We start from the raw sequence: 23990 nt of genomic DNA, 5'->3' as shown, positions 1-23990 counted from the left end.
CTTTTCGAGTTATTTGCATTTTTTTGTTGAAAAAATGCCTTAATTAGTGATTTTTGGGATTTTTTTTTTCTAAAAAACTACTAAATGAATTGCAATTCTACAAACAGCTATATAATCTTTAAACCGCCGAGTACAAGTTAGAATATTTTAACAAGGATAATTTTTTTCTATCTTGCTAAAAACGTGGACCCAAATATTTCGAATATGCCTTTCGAGCAGTCTACCGCTAAGTGTGTACAGCAGTTGCGGAGTTACAGGCGTGCGGCGCGTAGAAATATTTGTTTAAATTTAAAAAATTAATTCAATACAAATATTACGTACAATTTATTAAAAAAAAGATATTTCTAATTATTTTTATATAGACATATTATAATTAAAACAATTAAAATAAATTTTTTACAATGCTATAATAATGTAATTTTTCTTTTAATATACGTGGTGACTATATTATTGAATGTTTTATTACAGTGAAATACATTAAGCAATATATAATTAATTTTCATTGAAAAATATAATAAAATTAAAATATAATATTAATTATACATCGTTTTCATTGTCAATAATTTGAAAATTTTCGTCAACAGCAACAGGATTTCCATCTAATAAGCTGATTTCATTGTCTTCAATAGAGTCGTCTTTAATATTTTTACAATTCTCTGGTGTACATGCACATACTGCGCAGCATTCTAAATTATAGGAAATACAATTACAATTTTTCGTAGAACATTTTCCGGTACATGAGCAGAAATACTTTTGTAACATATCTAAACTAGTTTCACTTTCAAAATAATTAAAATCGAAACAATTATTTTCCATTGTCCAATCATGGGTTAATGGATCAAGAGATGAAATAATATTGTTTTTTGCTTGAATCCATTCATTTATTTGCCACTTTGCTCTTAAGTAATGTTGTAATAATGCTGGTTTCGAAGGTGATAATTTTTCATTAGATGCATTTTTTTTAGCGCCTACAGCACCTCAACCGCTGTACACGCTTAGCGGGATACTCTCGAAAGGCATATTCGAAATATTTGGGTCCACGTTTTTAGCGAGATAGAAACCATTTATCCTTGTCAAAATATTCTTGTACTCGACGGTTTAAAGATTATAAAGCTATTTGTAAAATTGCAATTCATTTAGTAGTTTTTTAGAAAAAAAATCCAAAAAATCACTAATTACGGCATTTTTTCAACAAAAACATGCAAATAACTCGAAAAGGAAGCATTTTTCGAAAAATTATCAAGAGAGAAAACGTAATTATTTTGATGAGATACACCTAAAAAAATTGATTCCAAAACAATTCGGTGAAATTGCTTTTTTGTATAAGTTATTTGTTAATAACAATTGCCGGCCCACTTGTAAAAATTAAAAAAAAATACATTTCATCTTGGAAAAATATATAGAATCGAATAAAAAAGGTTTGGTGCATTAGAAATGCAAAAAGAATTTTAGTCAGTTGATGCTCTGCTTATAGGGGTAAACCGCTCCCCTATAGATATTTTGTTAAATTAACTCAATCAGAAAGACATAACATCGATTTTGTGCGCATTTAAAAAACATACGTTAGTAGAAAACAAAATTCATCAATAAGCACGATCAACAAGAAGTGGCAGATACTAACCCAACACCTGCAGATAGGCAGATCCTCTAACTTCGCCGGCCTCGTTGCTTCTAATACACGTGTACTGACCAGCATCGATCTCCTTGACAGCGGCAATCAGCAGATCTCCCGTGTCTAAGATCTGCACTCTGCTGGACGTAGCCACTTCTTTTTCACCTGAAAACATTAGTAGCAACAAAATGCACAAACACAAGCATGCTATGATTCAGAACATGACAAAAAGCGCTTGGTACAAGAGTTATTTTTGCCAAATAAAGATTGGAAATGTAAGAAGCTAAAGATCAAATTTTTATTTAAAAAACAGGTGATTATTCTATATCTCTAACATTCCGTAATTTTTGTGGATTAATATTATTAGAATTAATTCTTTTTTTAATGAATATACAGTGGGTGATCAAATTATTAGAGCCACCTCATAAAATTTTACTTTTTGCACCTTATAAAGTTTGCAAATATTAAAAAAGAAATGAGTAATTACACGAAAACACTTAAAATCATGCCTTAAACCTAATACTTGGTAGCATCACCCTTTGCAGCAATGACTGCCTAGCACCTTCTTGGCATACTTTCTATACATTTCTGGTAATCTTATTGAATTGTTCCACTCCTGTGCCATACTGCTATTACTCGCTCGATCAATTGACGCTTTGTGGTTATAATTTCATTAGAAATTTCTTTCTTCATTAGCTTCCAAAGATTTTCTATTGGATTCAGATTTGACCAATTCCCAGGCTACGCGAGCATTTTTATCTAGTTGTCAGCATGGCATTTTGTAACATTTTTTGCCTTGTGACAAGCCGCCGAGTCATGCATAAACATGAAACTCTTATCCGGGAACCACTCCCGATTTTTGTTTGCAGTACTCTCAAGTACTGGTCTTGTCGCATTGTTCCTTCGACAATATAGAGTCTACCAAATTCCTTGACTGCTTATGATAGACCACACCATGATGCTCAGGGGGTGATTTACCGTCCTTACAATACAACCCGCTTTGTATTTTTCCCAAGTCTTTTTCTCACAAATTCAGCTCTATTTATGAGGATCTACACGGGAGATTGTAACTTTTTTCGGCCACATTTTTGTTTGCGCCGTGGGGTCTATAAATTTTTTTTCATACGGTTCACATTTGCCCTTGAAACTTTAGAAATTGATCAGTGTTCAATAATAAAGATTTTATTTCCGCTTATTAGATAGATATTAGATATAGCAGACTACCCTGCTATACTCCCAAAGCCGCGAAGCGGTATAAAACGGGAGACTATTATTATATTTCCGCTTATTTTCCTTGGTGAGATATCTTTGGCTTTTCCCATGATGTTGTGGTGCCACTGGTGAAACGAACATGCAATGTTTGCTAAATTCACAAAAAATAGTAGGCGACTGTCAGAATATTACTAGAGAGCAATGGAAACTATTTATTAACTCTAAACACCCAGAATACAAAATAATATGCACACGAGTTGCAAGCTAACCTGGATAGCACTTATTGCCACGCCCGCTGGTTTGCCACGTTTGCCAAACTATTTATTGTACTTTCGTAAAGTGTCACAAGATAATCAAATGAAAACAAACGCATTAATATATTATACAGCTCAATTATATACCATTTTTGTAAAAAAAAATGAATTTTACTAGGTGGCTCTAATAATTTGATCACTCACTGTAAGATTGTGGTGGATTCGACCGTTACTTGATCGAAATTCATTTTATATAACAATAAAACACCGAAAACTTTGTTTTCAAAACTTCCACAAAATTTATTATAATATTTTATCACTACAGCTATTTCAGCAGAGTGCCTTTCTCAAGTGATCTATTTTTGGTATGTGTTTACACTTTATAGTCTTTAACTGAATAAGTTGAGGAGAAGGGAACTGTTTGTCTCAGGTTGGTCATTCAGAATTATGTCTGTACTTTTTAATTTGTTGATTTCCATATACTCTAATAAAGATAGCCGAAGGCCTTTATTTTGGAAGTGAAGAATTTGAAATTCGTCATTAAAAATAATGATTACGATCTAGAAGGTGAAGTGCGTATGTAGAATCTGTTTTCCTAACGTGACGTTCTGGCGGAAGACTATGTTGTTAAATAAAGAGTTGCACCTTTGGATATAAGAACTCTGATATCAGCAGGGAAAGGAAGTGTTCATATATTGGTACTGTGCAAGATCTAAATAAAAACATATATACGATAAAAATAAAAAAGCAGAATATACCAAAAAAATAATGTAAGTAAGTCTTTTCTTTAGGAAGTTTAATAAAAATTTACTTTTCTTTTGCTATACATTTCCATGAAAACATCCTTAATATAAAACCTTACCATTATGCACCCACGTAGTGTTTGGAATAGGTGCCCCAACAGCTCTACATGTCAAAGTAGCGTCTTTTCCGTCAAGCACCGTCATGTTGGTAGGGCCAAACTCCATAATTGGTTGGGATGCTGAAAAGTGAATAAATATTCGATATAACAGCTATATTTCATTTCTTATTAATGATTGAACACAGTAATTTTACGATTATTACTAAAAAAAAGTTGCGAAGTCAAAGTGCAAAAGGTGAAAATAATATGTACAAAGTACTATACTACTAATTTTTTTACTGAAGTGGAGGATTTTTAACAATAGACTTGGAATGTTGGTGGCCGTTTTTTAGAAAAACAGTAAACTTCGTTGACATAATTTAAAAAGTTAGATAACTTTTTGGCTATGGCTATGCTTCACAGCATGACAGACAAGTTATTTTGTACTGTGGTGAATTCCTATAACTCTTAGTGATGCTGAAGTCGTTTTCTTTCATATTAGACATACACATAATATAAAGAACTAGTTTGTACCGAAAAAAAAAGCTGGTATGGGAAGAGAGCATGTTTGACAATTACGTTTAAAATTTCTGCTTTACTGAAAGCTCCTGAATCAAATATAGCAAAATCACATGCCTGTGGATTGAAAGAACTGCACAATTGGCTAATTAAAAACGTTATTATTCGACCACGTTAGTAGTAATATGTGCAAGTTGATAAAAATGGCACGTATGAATCACATCAGATAAAGTGGAAAAAGCAATATCTCAACTAAAGCAAAGCTCTTGGACCTGACAATTATATGTTGAACTCATAAGACTATTTAATACCGAAGGTACTCACCGCCTAACAAAAATATTTAATGACATTATATTTAAGAGGAGTAATACCAAGAACATCGCTGAAGTCGACGTTTATTGCTTTACCAAAGAAAACAAAATCGGTACCCTGCAATGATTTCCATACCCTCAGCTTAATGGGCCATATTGTGAAGTTATTTCGAAAAATCATACATCAAAGGATATATAGACTGTGCGAAAAAAAATCAGTAGTACACAGTTTGGTTTTCGGAATGCAGTGGTTACGAAAGATGCTCTCTTTAGCATAAAAGTGCTATTTCAACGATGTAGAGACGTGAATTACGATATTTATGCATGTATCATTGAGCCATAAAGTATTCAATACAGTACAGTACGACAAGCTGATGGAGATATTAACAAATATTGGAATAAACACTTATGATCTAAGAATTATTAGAAATTTTTACTGGAATTAAACATCGTCTATCTGTACGGAAGCAGGAGAATCCGATGGTATTAAAATCAAACGTGAGGTTCGACAGGGATATATACTATCACCCCTGATATTCAACATACACTCTGAGGAAATCTTTCAAGAAAATTGAGACTTTCGAAATGTGGCCTTATCGTCGAATCCTGAAGATATCTTATACCGACCACGGTACTAATCAACAATAAAAACAGTCAAAATCGAATACCTCGACCACATCATCAGGAACAGCGAAAGATATGGATTGCTACAACTAATTTTTAAAGGATTTCCTGGCTAAAAAATCTACGTACGTTATTCACAACACAACACAACAAACTTTTGGTGCAAAGTACAGATTGCCATAATGGCGGCTAACATCCGAAATGGATAGGCACTACAAAAAGAAGAAGATAAAACGGCCTTCAAATCGAGTAATCAGAAACTTATCGTTGTTACAATTGTTGCCATCAAATCGTACTCGTACTTATAACAAATGTTAATTTTCATTATTCACTGGACGCAATGTTAATCTTTTTTGTGGAAACGGTCTGAGAAATACTGGACTCGATAAACTATATAGCACTATATAAATAGGTGTAAAATTATTATTTTTATCAACAAAAACCTGTAACTAACTACACAAAACACTTGCATGCAAAATCTGTTGATAATGTCAACAATTCAAATAGCAAATGTGCCCAACTACTTACCAAACAGTAGAAACGCTTTTTGATCAAATTGGTTTGATTCAAATAAAAAAGTAGAAATGCGAAGATTTCTATTGACGAAATCAAAATTAAAATGTTTGCTTTAATATGTGTCTTCTATAAATTGCAAGGCAAAACAGACGATGCTAAAGGTGTAAGAGAGATATGGAGAATCTAAAAATTGCATTCTACAACATATCTCCTCATCTAAGCAAAAATCCTTGGCGAATTGGTTTCTAGTACTTATAAAGAGTAAACCGAAATAAAAGAAAGACAGTTAAGATTTGATTTCACGTAGAGTGCCTCTGTATATCCACTTATACGTATTTCATCCTAAAAGGAATCATCAGAGAGACTGATACAGGAGCTCTAAACGTGAAAACAAATATTTTTCGTCAAAAGAAGCAACAATAAAATTGCTTCAATATAGGCGCTATAGCGACATAAAGCTGATAATAAATCAAGAAAGTAGAAATGCGAAGATTTCTATTGTCTTTTTCTCTTTGGTTTGATTCATTTTGTGGTGATCTATTCGATTTAGCGTGTCACCAACTTTTATCCGCAAATTATCAAAAGCGTCAGGCAAATTATCATTTTCTTAATTATCAAAACTAAACGTATTTTTAGACAAAATTCTATAAAAGCATTCCATTAAGAGATATTAGCACCTTATAAGTTATAAGAAAAATTAAAGCAAATAAATTTAAAAATAAAGAGGGCCCTTAAGTAAAGATCTTATTAAAAATATATGTTCCGTCCCTCCATCATCATCATTCAGACTTCTGCGTCCAAAGTTAAACATAGGCCTCCCCTAATTTCTTCCAGTTCTGTCGGTCTTGAGCTTCCTGCAGCCAATTCTCAGCGATTATTTTGACGTCTTCTGTTCATCGTGTAGATGGTCTACCTCTGCTTCTTTTGTCTGTCCGTGATCTCTATACTACAATTATTTGGATCCACTGGTTCATTCTGGTCACATGGCCCGCCCAGTTCCACTTCACCCATGCTATGAGTCAGTCTAAGTAGCGAGCGTCCCATTCTTCTTTGGGTTACTCGGAGTTTGGTTGCTATAGCCTGGGTTAAGGAAAGTGTTAGTCATGACTGGAAGCACACATTGGTCGAACGTCTTTTTTTTAATAATTTGGCATTTTGAAGATGTCTGATAGAGCTTCATATGCGGCCCATGCTAAAGTAATTCTTCTTTGAAGTTCAGCAGTTTGGTTGTCCCTGGAAATTTGGATTTCAGGACCTAAGTATTTATATTTATGAACTAACCCTATTTCGTTGCAGTCGACTTTACAACTGACCATTGTCTCTAACTTTCTTAAACTTTTGCAAAACATTCGATTCGATAGAAATTTACACCGAAATGAGAGCGTTGAAAGAAAGTCCCAAAGATTATCGGTACTACAAACTGATCGCGAGTACATACAATAATGCAACCATAACCGCTAGTGTGTAAACATAAGGTTACACAAAGATATAAACTGAATAAGAGTCAATAGATAAATCAGACAAGGAGACACGCTAACTCTTTACGGCAGCTCTGGAACAGCATCATCATCATCATTCTGGCTTTACAGCCTTGCGTAGTTCCTAGCCTCCTCAAGAATTTCTCTCCATCGTCTTTCTCCGTCAATCACGTATTCCCATATTTCTCATGTCGTCATCGATGTTATCAAGGAACCTTGTTCTGGGTCCTCCTCTTCTTCTCTGACCAATGGGTCTATCAAGGAGCGTTTTTCTAGCTGGGTCATTTTGTTCCATCCGCATTACTTGCCCGATCCACCTCAGATGTCCTATATTAATATGTTTTACGATATCAGGTTCCTGGTATATTCTATAAAGTCGAAGTTGTATCGTCTTCTCCACACTCCAATGTCATTCACTGTTCCATAAATTCGCCTTCTTACTTTCCTTTCGAAACATCCTAATATGTTTTTATTATTTTTTGCTAGAGTCCAGGTCTCTGAACCATATGTTAGGACTGGGCATATTATTGTTTTGTAGAGTTTTATTTTTGTATTCCTCGATATAATTTTGGATTTCAGGAAGAGATTGAGCCCAAAATATATTGCCACAGTATATTGCTATTATTTGTATATATTTTTTATCTGCAACATCTACTATTTAACCAATGCATTATATCCAATTAAATTTAAAAACTAAAGTATTTTTTAGTGTTTTTCCTCTATATAAATGAAGGACTCCACTCTAATTTTCCCACTGAACACAATTAACGTCATAATTACACTTTAATTACACCTTTTTAATAAAAAATCATACTACATATGTGTATATTTGAGATAAATTATTTTTCTCTATTAGTTAGTCAAACACAAATATTACAATTAAATTTTATTTAATAGAAATTTATAAACGCAAACGAGCAACGACAAATTAACTAGCATAATTTCTACTCGACGACACATACACACAAATGTATGTATGAAAAAATTAAAAGCAACTTGTTGGATAAATTAATTTTTTTATCTACAATCAATAACTGTACATTTTACAAGCTATAAAAATAAAAATTATACTACATAAAATAAAATAAAGCAAAATAATATAAAATATATTTATGTAAAATATTTATTCAACAAATAACACTCGGAACTGGCAACGGATGTGTTACATCGACAACCAACCATCTGATGGACTTGCCTTAGACTCTGGCAATTTTTCAAAGTTAACAGTGAAGATGGGACGTGGTCCCCGAAAGTAAAATGTGTTAAAATCAATAGGAAATATTAATTGGGAGCCTCTAATTTTACCCTAAGCCTTCTCCAATTTTGATAACTAATTGAGAAACCCACTCCTAAAAGAAATGTTAATATAATTTACAAAATGATTATGAATAAACTTATCCACAAGAGAAACCTAAAAATTAAGAAGGAAAAAAAGTAAATTGGCCAAAATTAACAATTAACATTAAGCTATAGGCAACTCTCATCCATCCCTGCCGGCATTCCGAAAGGTATTTCTAGTTAACTCTAGGTAGTTCTAAAAAAAGCTCACTACAAGAATTACCTCCAAAGGCGATCGGCGGAGTGGAGATTCTATTTGTAAGCCAGACCAAGTACGTAAGTGTAATATTTGATGAAAATCTTACGTGCAATTCATACATCAAAAATGTTACACAGAAGACTCTTGGCAGATGTAGACGACTGTATGGGAAATAAGTCCAAAACTGGTTATACATAAAGGTTATAGTGGCTTAGAGACATGGTGAGCCAAGACGCAATAGTCCGGGGCGATACGGCTGCTTAGTAACACACAAAAACTTGCTTGTTTGAGTGTCACGGGAGCCATGAGATAGTTGTTAAACGTCCCATCTTTGCACAGATTCAGACAAGGAGAGGACAGGTCAACAGTAAAGGCTAATACAGTGTCAAGCTCCTGTAAGCATGACGCAAGGAGCCAATCAAACAAGATATCAGGAGATAAAGGTTAACCCCGTTCTAGACATGCTTGTAAATTATTAGTGTTTATTTTTTGACAAAAATACCTTTGACTGTTGTTGAAACGGCACAAATTGTTGGCACTTGTGGAAGACGGCTCTTTCTACGGTTCAACGAGTGCTTCAACGCTTTCAGGAGGCAAGTTTGCTAACCAGGCGACCTGGCTCTGGATGAAGAAGAACGACCAAGGCACTAGATGACCGTTTCCTTATGTCTCAGACGTTACGAAACCGGACCTCAACTGCGGTTATGCATCAAAATCGTCTAGAGGAAGTACGAAATCGCAATTTTAGTGTTGCAACAGTCAGAAGAAGACTTCGTTCTTCTTGACTATCTTCTCGGGTAATGGCTAGAGGACCGCCACTTCGCCGGGTGCCTCGAGTTGCACGACTAGCTCGACAATACGCGCATTGGGGAATTAACGATTGTAGCAAAGTGTTATTCTCAGATGAATCCCGTTTCTGCCTAACTGGATCCGATGGACGTGTAAGAGTTTGGAGAAGAACCGGTGAACGATTTTCACAAGCTTGCATTGCTCCAAGAATGCCATTTGGTGGAGGCTCGGTGATGGCTTGGGGAGGTATATCTTCCGACTTCCACACAGAATTACCCTTCATCGAAAATGGGTCCCTAACTGCACGAAGGTACATTACGGAGATTCCGGAAGAACATGTTATGCCCAACATGGCAGGGCTTGGAGAAAACGCCGTTTTTATGCAGGACAACGTGCGACCGCACGTTGCCAGGATCAGTATGTAATACTTGGACGAAGTTGGAATTACGAGGGTACCCTGGCCAGCTAGATCTCCGGACCTGAATCCCATCGAACATCTCTGAGACGATTTGAAAAAACGTATTCAAACCCAGACACCTCCTCCTAACAACGCACAGGAGCTTAAGGATCTGTTAGTGAGAGAGTGGAATATCATACCACAGCATGTAATCCGGAGAAAAATTGAGAGTATTCCCCGTCATCTGCAAGAGGTTATTAGAGCAAGGGGAGGCAATACACGATATTGGTCATTGAAATTTCACTGATTTTTTACCACGTTCTGTATTTTCCATTTTTTTTTTCGTATGTCTGTTTTATCAACAATTTGATTTGTTTTCTGTTTTTTTCAATAAAAACAATAAAAAACCATTTTTTTTCTTTCTAAACAAACATTGATAATAAATAAAAAATACATTAGCCAAAAAAAAGGTTATTACTGCACCAGAGGCAAAAATATTTAAGAAACTTGAAATTTTCAAGATGACCCGGATTGTATGATCGCGAGTGTAGTTATTAATAAACACATTTTCTCATTCAAGTAACTTGAATGGCACAAGTTGTGTGGCACAATAGTGGCACAACTCAAAATAAGGGTAGAATTTAAAAGTCTGTATTAAAATTCATTAAAGGCTACCTAACGCTCTCCCAACTCATAAATAAACCAAAATTTATTTTTTTCAAAAATCCCATCGATGTAGTAAAACAAATAAGACAACATTATTGCCACACAAACTTTAAACTATGTGTTGAAAAATTACCAGTAAGTGTGTTGTGCCACTATTGGATACAGCCGACGATATATATACTACTTGCTTTTCACCAATGTTTACAATGAATATTCTTAGTACTTTAGCATCCCTTTATTAACTGCTGATATGAAAAGTACTAGTTAATATGACGTGCTTATTTATATTACTGGCAATAATATTCCCACAAAACAATTATAATTGTAATTAACTACACGGTATTAAAAGTTGTAGTTAGACGTGGCAAAAAATACTAAATTATATAGTAAAATGCACATTATATTTCATGGTGGTGTTTATCTGTAAAATGCACACAAAAAGAAATTAGAAACTTCACTATTGTTGATTGTTCTGAGTAACGGAAGTTCAGAAGAAAAACAAATGCAAAATGACTATGGCATAGAATGAACTAGTTTCAGTTCTTTATTAAATAGGTAGTAGACACAAAACAACGATTATAGATAAATAGTTCAACCATTCAAGGATGTAGATGTCATTGAATTATTATAAAATTTTCATCACGTGATCAATAACCATTTAATTTAATTTCGGTCGTCACTTTTTATTCATTTATATTTAGGTCTCTTAAAATAAATTGTATATACTGTAACTTAACATACATTGGACAAATGCGTCAGTATTTATATGGACAAATGATTGAACATAAAACAATAAATTAAACATTTATCTAAATATTCTTTGGAAAATAACCGTTGTTTGATTTTAAAAATATACAATTTTAGACACTCAAATTACAATAAAATATGTATCTTAGAGAGGATAACTTAAGTGGAGAATGGCTCAATAGTGGTCTTATCCGACAGTCAAGCATCTCTAAAGGCCCTCAGTTCTATGCAGGGTAATTGGCCCAGGTAAGAAGTTAGAATATAATGGCATTAGCATGGGTTAAAGAGCATAAAGGTTACCGGGGAACGAGAAGGCGGATAAATTGGCCCGAGACGGCGCTTGTATGCCGATAATAGGTCCGGAGCCCTGCTTTGGAGTTGCGAAGACACGCAAAATATCAGCCATTGATAAATAGGAACAAAATAAGCCTTTAGAATGCTGTACAACTGCATTATCACAAAGACAGGCTAAAGGGCCTTTAAGGAACATTCAGACAACTTACTACTGGCATTTGCAGACGATATCGATCTAATAGGAAACACACGATTAAGGATGAAGGAGATTTTTGTGAGGTTCGAGAAGGAAGCAGAGAAGATGGAGCTCCAAATCAACGAAAACAAGACGAAATATATGTATATGAGCCGCAATAATCAAAGCAGAGACAGAATCGGTCAGAACATCACCATCCATGACTTTAACTTTGAGCGCGTTAGAGAATTCAAGTATCTTGGAACAACAATAACTGAAGACAATAACGGATCACAAGAAATAAACAACAGGATCCAGGACGGCAACAGATGTCTTTTTGCCCTCAAAAACCTTATAAAATCGAAACAACTAACAAGACGTACAAAGATACAGGTCTATAAAACAATCATACGACCCGTTGTGATGTATGGAAGCGAAACGTGGACGATAACAAAGGCAAACGAAGAGAGACTATGTGTTTGGGAAAGAAAAATCATAAGGAAGATCTTTGGCCCTGTGCTGGATGAAGCATCAGGACATTATAGGATAAGAACTAACAAAGAGCTCGAAGAACTTTACCCAGTAGACAACATCATAAAAGAAATAAAGTCCAGTAGACTCCAATGGGCAGGACACCTCAGAAGACATTCTGACGAACGAACAGTAAGACTGGTGTGGGAGGAAGTCCCAACTGGAAGGAGACCACGCGAACGCCCTCGTCTCCGGTGGCGAGATAATATAGCAGGAGACCTAAGCACTATGGGTGTGGAGAATTGGATGGAGGTTGCTCAAGACCGAAAACAATGGAGGCATGTTGTCGAGTCGGCTAAAACCCACGAAGGGTTGTAACGCCACGGAGTAAGTAAGTAAGTAAGACAACTTACTAACCCACAATCAAAGGACTTTCAGGGCGATAGTGGGGCGCTGACTTGACACTGTACGCACAATAAGCATTTATTAAGCATTAAGCATTTGAGTCATATGAGCTTGCTGGAAGAGGATACATCTAGATGTCATGGTCTGCGAGAAGAATTGTACATAAATTAGGCTGCTACATCCTAATCATCAGTAAAAATAATAGGTTAGGTTAAATAGACAATTGTCCATTACCAACTGATCGATTTAGAAATATTGCAGATTATTTGGAGAAGATAAGGATTAATTATTTATAACAATTTTTTTCTTACCTATGTTTATACTAGTACTCGAATTAATTAACTTTTCTTATTATAAAACATTCTCGCGTTCCTTTCACTAGGTAGCTATAGCTTCCTCCGTGGATATGTTAGTTGTATTTCTGATCAATTCTTCTAACATTATTGCCCCAAAATGTTCTCATCGTTCCTGTAGTGATCCTTTACTGAATCAATGTACTCCTATTCTAACTTGGCTACATCGTACTGATAATGACCAAATAGTCAGAAATACCTATTTACGGTTGCCTTTCACCATTTTTACTTATTTCCATTTTTATTGTCGTTGCGAGTTTTGCGAATAATTGATCCTTATCTATCTCTCTATCAATCTAAATATTTATTATTAAATAAATATATTTATTAATTAAAGTTGCAAATCGTAGTTCTTATTGTAGTTTGCTGCAAAATCATACTAGTGCCGATAAATATCTTAAATATAGCCAAAAAGGGGCGACATTACATGATGAACCTATTTTCCAGGCATTATTGCATTATATAGAAATAAAAAAATCCACACAAAAAAAACCATTTCATAATACAAAACTAATAAAACCAGTGCATCTAAGTACTTCATAACAAGAAAAAAAAAACGAAATAATAGTCATACTACTGGGTGCAAACAGTGAAAAAAAAACATTCCATTTCTTTTGAAAAACATCGCTTACATGGGGCTATATAACGAAACGACTTTTTGTTATGGCGTTCGCCAGAACTCCTTAACCTCACTATTTTTGCCGCTAAACTTCGTACTTTCCTTAGCTCTGCGTCGTTAAAGAAAGGTAAATCTGTTAAGAATTTCAAATGTTTCGTTAATTAGTAAATCTCCTTTTTCAATTTTATATACCTAAATTATATTAAGTTACTTTTAAAAAAAAACTGTATCTACCTTACACAACAAAAATCAATGTGTTAGTCAATAGAAATATTCATTGATCTATGAAAACTTTAAATCAATTTTTATCAATACCACTATTCTTCCATAAAAAAACCAAAAATTTGTTAAATATTATAACAAAATGTCAGATATTTTATGAAACAATATGTTATGAATTAATATAAAAAAATGCAACATAACTGTAATTAAATTATTTAATTATTTTCTTTGAAACCCTATTTTAACTCCTTGAGATATGCACACGGACGTTTCTTAGATCATTTTATCTCCCCTACTTGACGGCGTTTGTTAGCTCATTCAAATGCAAAATTCTAGACTTTCTAGTTTCCAGTCAGAAAAGTCAGAAACTAACGCTGATCAGGCAGGAATAAACGTTTATTGAAGTGAATCAAATAAATCATCTTATTTTTGTCACTTCAAAAAAAATCGGCGCCCAACATGGGGCCCAAAATTTATTCGTTACTCCGACAAGAGTGAGAAGTCTCACAAACTGCAGGAACTCAGAAAACAAGACACGTGAGCAGGCGAGAAAAGACCTCAAAATGCTGGAAGACAATGTCGTTAAAGAACTACAGACTCCGTACAACGTGAGAAAATTCATCATCACAAGTGGCTCGACAATCCGTTGTGGATATTACCTAATCACAATGAAGTCATCACACCTGTCGATTCCTGGAAACTTCCCTCTATTTTCTGACCCTTAGAATCGGTAGGTCTTCTTTCACATCATCAATCTATCTCCTTCGTGGTCGTCCTCTACTTCTTGTGCCCATCGGTTTTGAAAATGTTAATCTCTTCGTGTATTCGCGATCTGATATCCTAGCAATGTTTCCAGCCCATTTAAGTCTCTGCACTTTAACGAATTTCACAATATTTGGATCGGTGTATAATTGATATAGTTCAAAGTTGTATCTTCGATACAACTGAAAATGGCCATAGCCCATTTTCATTTACGGCCCCAAAAATCTTTCATTGTCTTTGAGTTTTAGAATGGCATTTGACACTAACTTCTTCTCTTGTTGGATCTTCACTGTGCAGTTGACGTTGTCGATTTTGTTGATTGTCTATGTTGTAACCTCCTTTAATATCGTTTATATTTAGATGTTCGATGAAATGATGTGCCCATCTGTTAAAAACTGAGTTTTTATCATGTAGAATTTCACCGTTAGTGTCTTTATAAATTTTTAATCGTGGTTTAAATTTTCGCCTTCTATTATTTAAGGATTTGTAGTTTCTCCTCGTTTCATTTTTATTGAATAAACTTTGTATCTCATTGAGAATGTTCTGTTCGTATTCCCTCTTCTTACGTCGATGGATACGTTTTTTGGTTGTATACGGTTTATATATATGTATATGGTTTGATACGTGGTTGTACACGTACGTGTACAACCTGCGTCGATGGTTTTTTTGATATACTGCATTCTTTCTATTTGTGGCCATTTCGCACTCATGATCAAACCAATCCAATGAGGAAATTATTCGTTCAAAATTAATATTAGGCAGAATCTCAAGAAAGAAGGTTGAAAATAAAAAGTGTTGGTGGTGATGGTCAAACGAAGTTCTAGAAAAAATAAAAAAGGACAAAAGTATATAAAGACTGGCAGGAAAGACCTACTTTATAGAGCTCTTAAAAATTATAAAGTCGCCAAAAAGGGCAAAAGTAGTTATAGTAAAAACCAAAGCCAAAAATGGGACAAAAGGCAAAATATTTTAGGGAAATTAGATGTATCTGAAAAGAAAATATTAAACTAGAAGTCTACGAAAAGAATTTTAAAATTAGAAGGAAAAAACTTTGACAGTTTATTATTTATTTAACGAAGAATTTAACAGAAAACAAATTAAAATCACAGATACAGTAATATGTAAGGTAATCACCAAGATAATTAACCCTTTCGAGTCTGAAGGGACGTATGTATCCCAGTTATGAAATCATCAAGTCTGTTGGACTAAATATAAACCATTTTACATGAATTTTTTTCGTAACCGACTTTTTAGGAACTTAATAACAATTTTAAAAGAATAATTTGTGTAAGAGACAACATTGCGAAAATAGATTCAGGTTCCGAGGGCAATAAAATGGATAAAGTGGATCAGATGATGTGAAGTGACGAAAGTAAAGAAGAAAGCGGTAGTGACGAAAATGATGAAGAAGGCGAAGGTACGAGTAACCAGGTATTTGGTTTCATAATGATGGAACTTTTTTTTACCACGTTTTTCGGTTCCATGGCACCATAGTATGCGGATGGCAAGATATTAAAGACTTGTTAGCAGTAAGCAATTGATTTGTATATAAGCAAGTAGAAGTGAAACGAAAAATGAAGAATGGCTCTAAAATGAATGTGCAATGTCGTGAACTTCTCGACATGTACAATAAGAAAATGGGCGGCGTGGACCTGGATCATATTTTGGGCTTGCATGACTTGTATGATAGAAAGTCTCCCAAGTGGTGGAAAACAACAGTATTTTTTCACTTTCTGACGACGGCTGTTGGAAATTCTTATGTACTACACAATGATTTAAAAAGGAAAGAAAAAAAAACACCATTTTAACCTTTTATAATTAGTGTAGCTGAGGGACTTATTTCATTGGGACGAAGCCATGCTGTTGTTACAAGGAAAGCCTCGACTTCACTTGGACGTCCTCCAGCAAAAAAAATAACAAAAAAAAATGTTCAACGTGGGAGATCATTTACCTATCGAAGGAAAGAACCGTAGAAGATGTCAACGATGTTCTTCTCAGAAGAAAGAAAAACGAACCACCACACTATGTCAGAGCTGCGATGTACCCTTGTGCAAAACATGCTTCACATCTTTTCATTTACATTAAATATTGATCTTGGTTTAAGTCCTTTTGTTTTCAAAATATGAGATTTTATTTGTATTTTCGATTTTTCTGTACTAAAATAAAGTAATAATTTGGTATCTGATGGGTTATTATAGTCCCATATATATGTTCCAAAAAAGTCTGACTGGGACATATATGTCCCGGACAAAATGGTAGATCTCAAGGATAAAATTAATCTCAATCGCTTTTATTTTTGCATAATTATACGTTTTAAACAAAAAAGTTCTAAATTCCATACCGAGCGTGAAAAAAAAATCCGACTCGAAAGGTTTAACGAGAAATTTCTTTCTCTATTTATTGGGACCGTAATTGTTACATGCCATGTTCTAATTGTTTAATTTAAAAATTATTTCCGATATGTAAGCCTTCGTAATAATCACAGGAGATTTTAATGCAAAAATTGGAACAAAAGAAGAGGGCGACACACAATATATCGGTCACTTTGGGCAGGACAACAGGAACGAAAGGGGTGAGATGTTGTACAACTACTTAAACAACGAAAATTTATTTTATCTAAACACTTTCTTTAAAAAATCTAAACAACGCAAATGGACATGGATCAGCCCAGACAAGAAAACTAAGAACGAAATAGACTATATACTCTCCAATAACAAAAACAAATGCACCGACGTGACAGTACAAAACAAATTCTATACCGGAAGTGACCATAGATTGGTTAGAGCAAATATTAAAATACAGACGAGAGTAGAACGAAACAAACTTATTAAACGAGAACGATGCCCAACCACCGATGTCCTATTTCAAAAACAAACGGAATACCAAAAAGAGCTAAGCACAAGACTAAAATCAGTAGAGACACTGAGACAAATGGATATAAACGGACTAGCTAATAAAATAAAAGTAACTGTAACAACATCGGTTAAGAAAATATGCTCAAACACGAAAACAGCCAAAACATCTAAACTTCAACCTAATACAATTAAATTACTAAAAGAAAGACGAAACAGAACAGATCGAACTTCGGACAGCTTCAAAAGTTTAAACAAAAACGTGAAGAAAGAGATTAGGAACTATCATAGAAACTATACTAACAATCTAATAAAAAATATAATATAAGATAACTGCAATATGAAAGTACTCAAAGCAAAAAACTCAAACGGCACAAGAAAAATCATAGAAATAAAAAATGAGAAAAACGTCACCGTCCGAGACAGAACGGCAATTCTACACTAAATTATACTCGGCAAATACACAACCACAACAACGACGTACTGAACGAACAATAATTAACACCGGCTCAGAAGAAATACCGGACATAACCGACTATGAAATAAGAATGGCCCTAAATCAACTAAAAACGAATAAATGTCCGGGAGAGGACAAAATTACAGTCGAAATGTTGAAAATCGGTGGAAGAAAAATAGAACAGGTATTAAATATTTTATTTAATAAAATAATTGATGAACGAAAGATTCCTCAAGAATGGTACAACTCCGAAGTCATTTTACTATTCAAGAAAGGAGACAAAGCAAACATCGAGAATTACCGACCAATATCCTTGCTCTCACATCTGTATAAATTACTAACTAAAATCATAACCAACCGCCTAACACATAAGCTCGATTTCTATCAACCTATCGAGCAGGCTGGATTCAGAAAACATTTTAGTACCATAGACCACTTGCACACCGTAAGAACACTGATAGAAAAATGCACCGAGTATAATGTTCCAATTCATATGGCGTTCGTCGATTTCCATAAAGCATTCGATTCCATCGAATTATGGGCAGTGCTTGAATCTCTAGAAAATGCACATATAGATTCAATATACACTAACATAATTAAAAACATATATGAAAATGCTACCATGCAGATAAAGCTGGACGAAAACACAAAAACTAATCCCATAAGACTACAACGGGGAGTAAGACAAGGAGACACCATCTCTCCCAAACTATTTACCCTTGCTCTAGAAGACATTTTTAAGAAACTAGAATGAAACAATAAGGGTATCAACGTCGACGGATCATACTTAAATCACTTGCGATTCGCAGATGACATAGTTTTAATAGCCGATAATATCCAAGAACTAAATGATATGTTACAACAATTAAATGCAATTTCAGGAGCGGTAGGCTTAAAAATGAACTACAGCAAAACAAAAATACTGAGCCGAAACCAGACAAATATAACAATACAAAATTATACCATAGAAAATGTTGAACATTATGTATATCTAGGTCAGGTTATCAAACTAGGAAAACCAAATCAAGATGCTGAAATTAAAAGAAGAACACAACTGGCATGGGGCGCTTTCGGCAAATTAGCATATATCTTGAAAAACACCTCCATTCCTGTAAACTTAAAGAAAAAGGTGTATAACACATGCATACTACCAGTTTGTACTTTCGGCTTGGAGACAGTAGCCCTTACCAAAAAATCTGCTAAAAAATTAGAAACAACGCAAAGATCAATGGAACGAATCATGCTTGGAATATCACTAAGAGACAAGATTAGAAACACCGAGCTAAGACGTAGAACGAAGATTAGGGATATTGTGGAAGAAATTGCAAAAATGAAATGGCGCTGGGCAGGTCACGTAGCCCGATATAATGACAACAGGTGGACACGGAGAATTCTAGAATGGAGACCAAGGACGACAACAAGAAGCATGGGAAGACCTCAAAAAAGATGGGTAGATGACATAAGAACAGTGGCAGGCAAACAGTGGATTAGATTGGCGCAAGATAGAGAAAGATGGAAGCAATTGGGAGAGACCTGCATTCAGGAGTGGATGGAAAATGGTTGACAAAGAGAAGCCTTTAGGTCAAAGAGACTTTCTATTATAATTACAGTTTACTCTCAATTAGATATTTAATAAAACGATGCTTTTATTAATATTTCACTCAAATTTAAAACCATTACCATAGTACCTAATTTACTGGATGTTTCCCATTTTTCATCGAAACAAAGTAAAAAAGAATAGATAATTTTCAACAAACCGCAAAAATTATTTTTGACTCGTTCATAAAATTTAAATATGCTAGTACATAAAAACATCAAAAACGTTTATAAATTGAAATTGAAATCTGGACAATTTTCACTATATTATTTGTGGGTGCTTTAAATAATTGGAAAACAAAAAAATATTTTACATACTGGTTCAGTAAATCCATCTATAGATATATCATATTTATATGGAAACGATTTTAACAATACGTTAGATTCTTTGTTATGCGGACCGATTTCTAAACGGTCGAATTGTTATGGAATTCACACGGATACACCATTTGATAATTTTATTTTATATCTGCATTGATTTACAATCAAATAACTAACAAGGAAGTTTTTCTGCAATTAAATCGGAGAGTTCAACAACTGTGTAATCCCAAAAAAAGGATGTTTTGAAGGGGGTAACTAAAGTATTTAATATATTATATAATATAAATCCAAAGCCATTAAAAAAATATATTATATAATATGGATTCTTCTTTGTGTGCCTTGTGCTTGGCTGCACGTTGGCAGTTCTGTGTATTCTTCAAATAATTTGTAGAGAGCCTACGTCTCTGATATTACACCAGCCCCTGATGTTTTCCAGCCAAAAATGTTATGTTCTTCCTGGACCTTGGCGCCCCTGTATCTTTCCTTGTAAGATTAATTTGGGCATATAGTATTTGCTTTTCCTAAGGAAATGGCCAAGGCAGGAAATTTTCCTTTCCATAACTATGTTGAGAAGTTCTTGTTTGCAACCTGCTGTTTTTAAAATTGCTTCATTCGTGGCATGTGCGGTTCATGGCACTCGTAAGAGTCTTTGTAAAATCCACATTTCAAACGCTTCAATGCAACTCAGCCACTATTTTACTTCGCTAGCTGCAATTAATACACCATTCTCAAACGGTAAGTGCTTTTTCTTTGTACAGATAACATTAATGAGTTACGACAGATATTTTCGTGATTTTTCAATTAATTGCTAATTTATTTACAATCAAAATATTACATTTTTTTCGTTATTATTCTAATCATTTACCCAGCGACCTCAATAAGTGTTACACAAAACAGTAGCACTTCACAACACGTAGTCTAAGGGCAACTGGGAGACTGCGAACTAGTAGGAAATTTGGTAGTAGGAAAACAAAAAAACAAATTATGACAATTGGAGCCCACTAAACTATTACAAACTTACCCAAAAAATATTAGCACAAAAACTCAACGTGATTTCGGTGGTAAAATAAAATCCTAATTAACATCATGGTATACACAACACACAACACTGACATTTTGTTGGGAGGTATTTGCCTTAAACACAACGCTGGCAAGGCGGGTTGGTGAGTTTTTAATTCAGCCACTCATTGTGGGTACCGGCGCTGTTTGAAGTCGCCCCTCCGTGTCAGACGCTTCTACAGAAAATATTCTTCGACGTCTTGGATGCCGTTCTGGACTTCATTCGTGGCCCTGGATAAGGAACACTTAGCAAGTGCTAGCTTCTCGGGTCAAGAAGCTCCTGGAATCTACAGAGGGCAGGGATTAATTCACTTTTCCTGATAGGACTATCCAATAGAATCCAAGACACTCCAAAGAAGTTCCTATCCCGCTACCACTAGAAGTGGACAGAAGAGGTTGCATGCTGATGATGATATACAACACACATTATTTTAAAATTCTTAAATTAAAACAGTTATTCAAAAGTTTTTCCAGCCCATTCACGAATGTATTTAACCAAGAAACCTGTTTTCTTCCTACACCTATAAAGCTTTTTATTTTGCGTTTAAGGATCAGTTGTGGTATTCTACATCGATTTCTCTTCCCTATATGTCTAATTCCAGTGTTTAAGAGTCTTTAGCAAGTCTCTATCTTCGTTGACCCCCCTTAGTACTTTCTCACTAGTTTTCCTTGCTCACGGGTGTTCAAGGTATCTTGAACACCCATCTATGAATTCAAATTTCCAATGCTTCTCATGCTTGATACTTTTGGTGTCCACACTTCTGCTCCATACAAAAGTACCGACCAAATATAGCACTTAACCATTCGTTGTCTTAGTTCTAAACTGAGATGATTACTGTAAATAAATGTCTTCATTTTCATAAGAGTAAGTTTTAGTCATTGCTACTCTGCGCTTTATTTCTATGTCTAGTTGGTCCATTATGACAGTTTCCAAATATGTAATTTTGTACCTAATGGTTAAAAAGTTTTGTATATACCTAATGCCTATAAAATTTACTGTTTTCAAGATAAAAACTCAGTTCTTAACAGATGGGCACAACATTTCAGCGAACATCTAAATATAAACGATATTGAAGGAGAGTACAATATAGAAAATGAACAAAATATACAACGTCAACTACACAGTGAAGACCCAACAAGAAGAGAAGTGTCAGATGCGATCCTAAAACTGTCCAGCAACTGACAATAAAGCCCCAGGAATCGATCTGTTCGGAAATGTATAGGTGGTGATCAACTTTTTGCAGCAATCCATAAACTAATAGTACTTATATGGCAGAATGAACGGGTACCAGAAGAGTGGCTGAAGGGAATAATATGTCCATTGCATAAAAAGGGGGATCAACTGGAGTGTAAGAACTATAGAGGCATTACTCTGTTAGCATCTGCGTATAAGATCTTCGGCAATGTATTATCTGAAAGACTTAAGCATTTTACAAAGGATATTGTTGGTCAATATCAATGCGGATTTACTGCTGGAAAGTCAACTACACATCAAATTCAAGCACATAGGCAGATTCTAGAAAAGTCACTAGAATATAACATAGAAACACACCATCTCTTCGTTGACTTCAAAGCTGCCTATGACAGTGTGAAAAGAACTGCATTATATAATGCAATGATAGACTTTGGGATCCCACCTAAGTTAGTTAAGTTGACCCACCTAACAATGCAAAACGTAAGCTCATGCGTTAGAATTGAAGGAGAAAACTCTACGTTCTTTGACATTAATAATGGTCTAAGACAGGGGGACGCGTTGGCGTGTCTGCTCTTTAATATTGCCTTGGAAAAGGCAATCAGACAATTAAATATTAGAATGAATGGAACTATTTTTAATAGATCGACGCAAATTCTCGCATTCGCTGACGATATAGTTATAGTGGGCAGAAGTATGAGAGACATGGTGCAGTGTTTTACAAGGCTTGCGGACGCAGCAAGTGAATTAGGACTTGTGGTAAACGAGGAAAAAACCAAATATATGTTGGTTTCTAAAAACCCTCGAAATATCCAAGAAATAATTCAAATTAACAACCATACCTTTGAGCAAGTCAAAGAATTTACATATCTTGGATCGCTAGTAAACGCAACAAACACGACAAGCGACGAAATAAAAAGACGCATAGCAATAGCAAACAGAACTGTTCACGGCCTCCGGAGACATTTAAAAAATAAAAATATAAAACGTGCACTAAAGCTTAATATATACAGGACCTTAATAAGACCAGTTTTGATATATGGGGCTGAAACGTGGATCTTATCTCAAATGATAAAAGACTTCTTGGTATTTTTGAGAGAAAAATTCTTAGAAAGATTTTTGGGGCCGTAAATGAAAATGGGCTATGGCGTCGAAGATACAACTTTGAACTGTATCAGTTATACACCGATCCAGATATTGTGAAATTCGTTAAAGTGCAGAGACTTAGATGGACTGGACACATTGCTAGGATGTCAGATCACGAATACACGAAGAGATTAACATTTTCACAACCAGAGGGCACAAGAAGCAGAGGACGACCACGAATGAGATGGATTGATGATGTGGAAGAAGACCTACAGATTCTAGGGGTTAGAAGATGGAGGGAAGTTGCCAGGAATCGACAGGAGTGGCGACTTCTTTGTGAGCAGGCCAAGATCCACAACGGATTGTCGAGCCACTTATGATGATGAAGATAAACAAAATCTTTGTAAATGTAAATTTCATTTACTGTTTATGTGAGTAATACAATATTTTGCTGTTTTAAATATAAAATCTTCTTCTTAAATTGTTTAATATTGCAACGCCACTGCACAGCTGTTTCTATTATCTAGGCCATCAAATATGCCGTAAAACTGGTCGCCACTTCATTTGAAACAAGCTATACCTTTAGCGCGGAAAACCTAAAAATTCTAAAAGCCCTTTATTAT

The 23990-nt window shown here is 34.7% G+C and overlaps 1 protein-coding gene across 3 annotated transcripts in view; it reads right to left on the bottom strand.

The window, feature by feature from the left end:
- The window catches only part of sdk (sidekick cell adhesion molecule), a 245995-nt gene that overhangs the window by 66873 nt on the left and 155132 nt on the right, over positions 1 to 23990 (bottom strand). For 2 of the 3 annotated variants that reach the window (XM_072530619.1, XM_072530620.1), the window contains exons 7-8: positions 3941 to 4060; positions 1622 to 1777 (exon numbers count right to left, since the gene is read on the bottom strand). In XM_072530619.1, coding sequence (XP_072386720.1) covers positions 1622 to 1777; positions 3941 to 4060 — 276 coding nt within the window. The remainder of the gene's footprint in view (positions 1 to 1621; positions 1778 to 3940; positions 4061 to 23990) is intronic. The other variant, XM_072530621.1, reaches the window with a different exon arrangement.

This window comes from Diabrotica undecimpunctata, chromosome 4 (assembly GCF_040954645.1).
Source record: "Diabrotica undecimpunctata isolate CICGRU chromosome 4, icDiaUnde3, whole genome shotgun sequence".
NCBI classification, from domain to species: Eukaryota; Metazoa; Arthropoda; class Insecta; order Coleoptera; family Chrysomelidae; genus Diabrotica; species Diabrotica undecimpunctata.
The sequence above is the reverse complement of the archived record's forward strand: the minus strand, read 5'-3'. Positions and strand labels throughout refer to the sequence as shown.